The sequence below is a fragment of the Balaenoptera musculus genome, chromosome 9 (assembly GCF_009873245.2).
Source record: "Balaenoptera musculus isolate JJ_BM4_2016_0621 chromosome 9, mBalMus1.pri.v3, whole genome shotgun sequence".
NCBI lineage: Eukaryota > Metazoa > Chordata > Mammalia > Artiodactyla > Balaenopteridae > Balaenoptera > Balaenoptera musculus.
The window spans coordinates 60,885,510-60,892,649 of NC_045793.1; the positions used below are offsets into that span (position 1 = coordinate 60,885,510).

The 7,140-nt window shown below is 40.8% G+C and overlaps 1 protein-coding gene across 1 annotated transcript; it reads left to right on the forward strand.

Annotated features, from left to right (window-relative positions):
- The first annotated feature begins 3,099 nt into the window (after positions 1-3,099).
- On the forward strand, positions 3,100-3,805 carry LOC118900617 (prefoldin subunit 6). Its single transcript, XM_036863091.1, has 2 exons — positions 3,100-3,116; positions 3,320-3,805. Exon 2 carries the CDS (start codon positions 3,335-3,337, stop codon positions 3,722-3,724), a length of 390 nt encoding a protein of 129 aa, XP_036718986.1. The 5' UTR covers positions 3,100-3,116; positions 3,320-3,334; the 3' UTR covers positions 3,725-3,805.
- The last annotated feature ends 3,335 nt before the right edge of the window (positions 3,806-7,140 follow it).

Below are 7,140 nucleotides of genomic sequence, written 5' to 3' on the forward strand. Positions count from 1 at the left end.
CTTCAACCATCTTCAGGGAGATACAAATAAAATGTTTTTCATGTATAGTAACTGTGATCCTCTTCTAAAAACAAATACACACTTTGAGTTTAAAAAATCCCTTGGTGATATGAACAGGAAGAGCTTTCACCATGGTCCTAATGCATTCTGAATTATTGCGGAAGAGCTCTGGGAATCCCTAGCTCCTAGCATAAAAATAGTTGTCCTGCTCCTCCCTGAAACACTTTGCAGAAGACAGTACTTTACTAAAGCAAAAATTCTCTACTGAGATTCATGGATATCTGTGGACAGTATGTTTTGGTTTGTTTTAGAATTGTTTCTAAGATGGTTGCTCTTCATGGCTCCAGCTGATGTTACAGATGCAGCATGGCAATGGGGAAGACCAAGTTCAGGGTGGGGTTATTCTCTGGGCTCACAGCTGAGGAAGAACAAAACTGTGAGGAAAGACTCTGCAAGACCAAGTTTGTCTGGACGGAGAGAAACAACCTGGAAAGGAGGGAAGGGGAGCATAGGGGTAGGGTGACAGTGGGTGGATGGAGGTGGAAGGGAGGCAGAAGGGAGGAAATTAGCAACAACTTAAGGGAATATGGGGAAAGAGTTGCTGCTCTGGTTGGGGTTAGGGTAGGCTATAAAACAGTGCCCAGGAAGTATCAGAGCTTGTCCACATCTACCACAGGTGAAGGCATCATGAAGGTCTCAACTAGGGAACTTGGGAACTAAATCTAGGTCAAGGACTGCTGAATGGAATCAGAATGAGAGTCACCATCTCAGGGGCGGGTTCTGAGAAGTCTGTCCAAGGAAACATGGTAGGGAGATAAGAGATTTCCCTAGTTGGGGATGGGTTGGAATAAAAAGGATGACAAGCCCCAGAAGGTTGCTCAGGAGTTATAAGACATCAGGGTCTTAACTGAGGGACAAACATCCCATTCTCAGTGACCCCTTTTCTCCAGTGGCCAAAAGCCAGAAAACAACTCAGTGTAGCGCTCTTAAGCAGGCACCACCCTCTTGAATTCCACCAGAACTCCTAATGGAGCTGGAGAAATATTGGCCCATTATAGACCCTGCAGAACACCTAAGAGTAGATTTGAAAAAGCTAAACTGGACTGGGGGTGGGCAGCAGCAGATGCAAAGAGGTGAGGCTATGTAAACTTAAAAGAACAATCCATGTGGGGTAGAGTAGGGTAAAAAGATTCCTAGTCCTGCTAAGCTGAGCTGGGTCTTAAGGAATGTGATAATCATGGGAAGAAGGAAAAAGGAACATTTATTTAGCACACAGATTGTTCTTAGGCACCATGATAGACGCCCACAATAAGCAAAACTGTTGCAATATTCCTGATCTGTACCATAGAACTTAGCTGTGAGGGTAGGGAGAAAGACTATCTTCTAGAGATTTTAGTACCTTAGAGCTAAAAGACATGTTGGAGATATTATTGTGGATAAAATGGTCATAAGGGATAAAAAGATAACCAAGTAATACAACATGAAAGCATCTTGAAAATTATAAATATGGGATACATATATGAAAATTTATCCTGTGATAGGAAAAATAGAAGTGAAGATTTTTTTGTGTGAGATCCAGTCTAATGGCTTTGCATTCAAAATGCATAATAATTGTTCATATGTCGATCAATCCTTGAAACAAAACTTCCTGAGAGTTGAAATAAGAATACATGACAAGGATCAGAACTCGCAGATACTCGGTGTTAAAGAAATTTTAACATTTACCCTATTATTACTGTTAGTTAATATGGCAAGAATCTAGACATTTCAGCATTTCTATGTGCATTTCTAGAAAATATTATGAATGGCAATCCTATACTTTCTGTGTCTGTAAGAATCAAGGTACAATTTAATTCCCAATATTTTTATTACTTTGGATTTTTATCTCTATTAAGTGTTTTTACAGATCTAATTGAAATGCCATCCTCTCCTCTGTGAGGACTTGGTTACTTCTGGGAAGTTAGCCTCCCCTTTCTCAGGGTCCCATGGCCTCTGCTCAGCCCTCTCTTGGAGCACTGTAAGTTATTTACCCACTATATGCATCACCCATTAGGTTTTGAGCAGCTTGATACAGGGACTATGTTAATATATCCTTATAGCCTGGCAGTATGTGGCACACACTATGTAGTCAATAAATATTTGTTAAATAAGTAAATAAAAAAGCAAGTTGAGAGTGTAAGATGTGCATGCTAATTGAAACCAACTGCATAGACTCAAGGCCTGAATCAATTGGAAAGTTTTGAATATCATGAAGATTGGGAAAGATATTTTCATGGGTAACTCTCTCCTCCTGCAAGTGTTTGTTAAGTGTCATCATCTTGCTCTCTTGACCACCCCCACTAAAATTGAGCTCCCCACCCCAGCCCTGCACTCCCATTCCACTCTTACCCTGTTCTATTTTTCCAACAGTATTTATTAGGTTTGCTCATTGTTTTTCTTCCTCAGTGGAATATAAAGCTATGAGAGCAAGAGGGTTTTTTTTTTCCTGTTTTGTTCACTTCTACATCCTGGATGCCTATAACTGGAGCGGAAGCATAAGTAGATGCTCAATGCATATTTGTTGAATAAATGTATTAATGAATAAAAACCTGGTCAAAAGCATTTGCTTTTTGTTTTGTTGACTGGGAAAGTAGACTCAAAGATTTAGATAAGTTTATAGACTTGCATATTTATGGGTTACAAAAACATGGATAGGATTATCTTATGACCTTCAAGGTGGGCATCAAGTGTCAGAATATATGATGCATCTCTCATGAGGCATTACAAGTCTAATGCAGTGTATTTTGATAAAGATGTTTCATAGGACAGAGCCAGTTCTAATTAAGCTTTAAACAAACAATAATAGTTACTTCTGATGAACAATTTTTAGGCTGAAACCCTCGGGTGCCATATTTTCTCTTGTAAGGGTGTTTTTGCACCAACCATTTTAGTCAAAGGCTTTTACAAAAGTACAACATAAATCATTATTTAGTATTTGTTGTTTTACAGCCATTATTGAGGCCAAATCCATCAAGACGAAGAGAAAGAATGTGCATTTATACCACTTAACGTTTTGTGGAATTTTGGTAAAGAAGTCCGCTTTGTCAAAAATAATTTCCGAATATTGAAGGGAGAACGTGAGTGGGGCAGGGTTTCGGTTGAGGGGTTTGGGGTCCTGTTTCACCCGCCACCGGGGTGGAGCAGATATTCCGGACCCGGAGAGGCTGCAGTGTCCCGAGAGGCTGCCTGTCAGGAGGGCTGTCATTTCCGCAGGCCAGAAAAGGGAGCTCGGGTACCTTCCAGCGTGTGAGACCCAGCGCCCCGCTCCCGCTCCCTGCAGGCTTTCGTCCCCGCCATGGCTGAGCTAATCCAGAAGAAGCTACAGGGAGAAGTGGAGAAATATCAACAGCTACAGAAGGACTTGAGTAAATCCATGTCAGGGAGGCAGAAACTAGAGGCACAACTAACAGAAAATAATATCGTGAAAGAGGAACTGGCCCTGCTGGATGGATCCAATATGGTCTTTAAACTTCTGGGTCCCGTGCTGGTCAAACAGGAGCTGGGGGAAGCTCGGGCCACAGTGGGGAAAAGGCTGGACTACATCACGGCTGAGATTAAGCGATACGAATCCCAGCTCCGGGACCTAGAGCGACAGTCAGAGCAACAGAGAGAGACCCTTGCTCAGCTGCAGCAGGAGTTCCAGCGGGCCCAGGCAGCAAAAGCGGGGGCTCCTGGGAAGGTCTGACCCTGTCCTGGCGGGGGTGGGGGGGAGGGGAGGAAATGAGGCAGCTCTAGGGTCTATACTGTAGCTAATAAAATGTGAAAATACCTGGCCAAAAAAATAATAATAATAATTTCCATGTCTCTGAGCCAATTCCACAGACACACACTCCTTTCTCTTATCTCATCATCACTATATATGCAAGTTCCCTACCACAGAGCATGGTGCTAGCCACTAAGAATGTCAAAAGCGATCAATCGTGGTCTCTGCTCCACCCTGTTGGGGAGATAGGAACTACCCATAAACAGCACTGGGGAGTCAGGTTGAGGGTCATAGGAGTAGTGCGGACAAAAGAGCCATAGAATTTCAGGGGAAGAAGTGAGAATGAGAGTTGTGGAGGTTATGTTGGAGGACTTAAAATTTGATATAAATTTTGAAAGAATTTTACAAAATGAAGATGAAAGAGTTTTTCTTCTAAGCCAGCTGCATCTTCTAACTGGTCTTCTGGTTTACGGGGGTAAAATCTTCAGTCTCAATGCTTCTTGATTTTTTTCCCTACAAAATAGCTGTGAGTACACTCCGCCTCCAACGTGCTGACTCCCTGAATTGTTTTACATGATACAAATTTCTAATTTAGGAAAGTTGGAATTTCTTCTCATGTTAACTAAGTATGCTGATCATATCATTTTAATCAAAAATAGAATTTTAAGGCAAAACTGGTTTGTTTTCAGTGGCTTCCATGTGACCATCCAAATGTGAGAGGATTTTATTCTCCCAAATACAGACTAAGCATATTTTAAAGGATAATTCATTAGTATTTAAGAAATCTTTTCTAGGATGAGCCCCAAATTTTGTTTTTACTCGCTTTTTCAAATAAACTCATTTTTTTTTTTTTGCATAGTAAAGGTGGTATGAGCAAAATATAAAAATACAGAAATGCTTTAAAAGTCTTTGATCCCACTTCATACTCACTGCTAATATTTTGGTAAGAGTAACCAGCATTCAGCTATTGAATGTATGCTTGGACCCCAAATAACACTTAAGTCTGTCTTCATGGGAGCATTACAAAGTACATTAATGTTTACTTTGAGAATTTGAGTGCTGCTCCCCAGCTTTTCTTTCTTAATCCCTCAGATGAAATATTTCTTAACCTTCTTTATAGAGGAGCATCTAAAAATGGTGCATGTTCATTGTTGCGAGCATTCCCGACTGGTGAATAGATAAATGGATCATCCCGTTGTCCTTGCACCTGCTTGAGACGGTCCTAACGTGCTTTGCCAGAGTGTAGTGGATGCATCTGCTTTACAAGTTAACCGGCAGAATTTGTTTATAAACCCACTGAAGAGCTAAATGAAGCAAACTGCATTATCGTGGTTGCTAATTACATTTCATCTCAGCGGAAAGCTTATTACAGATACAGCCTGAAAACCTGACTGTTTAATTTTGTTTACATCCACTTCTACTTCTACTTCAGACCCTGGAAGATGGGTTTTTTTTTTCCCCCCCTAAAACGGAGAAGGAGAACTAAAGCAGTTAACTGAAGCAGGCTGTGGTTATTGATTAATATCTCCTCAACCATGTTTGTTAATAAGAAAAGGCCTTTACGACTGGTAGAGATTGGTATTACTATTTGTATTAATGGACTCCTCAGACATCCAGAATGTATGGATGTCTTTCACTTTCCTTTAACTCACCAGTTCCTGAGCAAAGGTTATGTTTCTTATAGACGCAGCAACATGACCGTAAGGGCAAAACACACTGATACCCCCAAACCACAGATATCTGAACAAGCCACATTCTTAACACTGTGATGTCAGCTGAGATGTGCTCTCCTCCTTTTTCATCAAAATGAAGTTATGCCCAACATTTCATTAACTGATAGCTTGCTGGGTATTCAGGAATGGCAGGACCTGTGCTGGTCTCAGCTCCATTGCTGGTTGATCCTTCCCATATTTCCCCTAAAAAGCAGTTTCTCCCTCCACCATCTCCATCAATCTACAAAAGTGAAAGATTATCATTACCCACTACCTTCTAGAAAAGTCACCTACAAAATCACCGTACTGTACAGTGACCCTGAATCTCTAGGCTATTTAGATTACTACAGGCATAACTCCTTTAATTGCGCTTCACTTTATTGTGCTTCACAGATAATTGTGGGGTTTTTTTGTTTTGTTTTTTGTTTGTTTGTTTTTATAAATTAAAGGTTTGTGGCAACCTTGCATCGAGTGTCTGTTGGCACCACTTTTTCCAACAGCATTTGCTCACTCTGTGTCTCTATGTCACATTTTGGTAATTCTCACAATATTTCAAACGTTTTCATTATTTTTATATTTGTTATGGTGATCTGTGATCAATGATCTTTGATGTTGCCATTGCAAAGGCTCAGAATGGTTAGCATTTTTTAGCAATAAAGTATTTTTTAATTAAGGTATAGACATGATGCAATTGCACACTTAATGGACTATAGTATGATATAAATACAACTTTCATAAGTACTGGGAAACCAAAAAACGCATGTGACTTGCTTTATTGTAATATTCACTTTATTGCAGTGGTCTGAAACCAAATCTGCAATTGTCTCAGAGGTATACCTGTACACTCATTTACAGTTTTCTCTCTGATAAAATTAGAATCCCCCATATTTGTGTATTGTGGTTACTTCCTCCTTGGCTTCTCCATTCTATGATGCCTATAGCAGCTACCTCAGAAGATTATCATATCTGTACAATGGTGACAGACACATCAGGCACTGAATTTTGGGGACATGAATGACAAAGGTCTTCTTATTTTCTTCATATATCTCCCTAGACAGCAATTTTAAAAGTCTGTGGGGTTCACTTCAAGAGGCCCATGGGGTCAAAACTATTTTCGTAAAAATACTAAGGCATCTTCTGCCTTTTTTACATTGCTGACCTTTGAACTGATGGTACAAAAGCAATGGTGGGTATAAGTGCCAGTGCCTTAGTCCAAAGAGAAGCAGTGGCACCAAATTGCTAGTAGTTGTATTTTTCTTTACCATGCACTTGCAGGAAAAAAAAGCCAGTGTCACTTAAGAATGTCTTTGATGAAGTAGTAAAAATCATTTTATTAGATCTCAACCTTTGAATATGCTTCTTTTCTTTCTTTATTTATGGCTGCATTGGGTCTTTGTTGCTGCGCTCCGGCTTTCTCTAGTTGCGGCGAGCAGGGGTTACTCTTTGTTGTGATGCACAGGCTTCTCATTGCAGTGGCTTCTCTTGTTGTGGAGCATGGGCTCTAGGCACACGGGCTTCAGTAGTTGTGGCACACGGGCTCAGTAGTTGTAGCTTGTGGCCTCTAGAGCGCAGGCTCAGTAGTTGTGGTGCATGGGCTTTGCTGTTCCGTGGCATGTGGGATCTTCCCGGACCAGGGCTCGAACCTGTGTCCCCTGCATTGTCAGGCAGATTCTTAACCACTGTGCC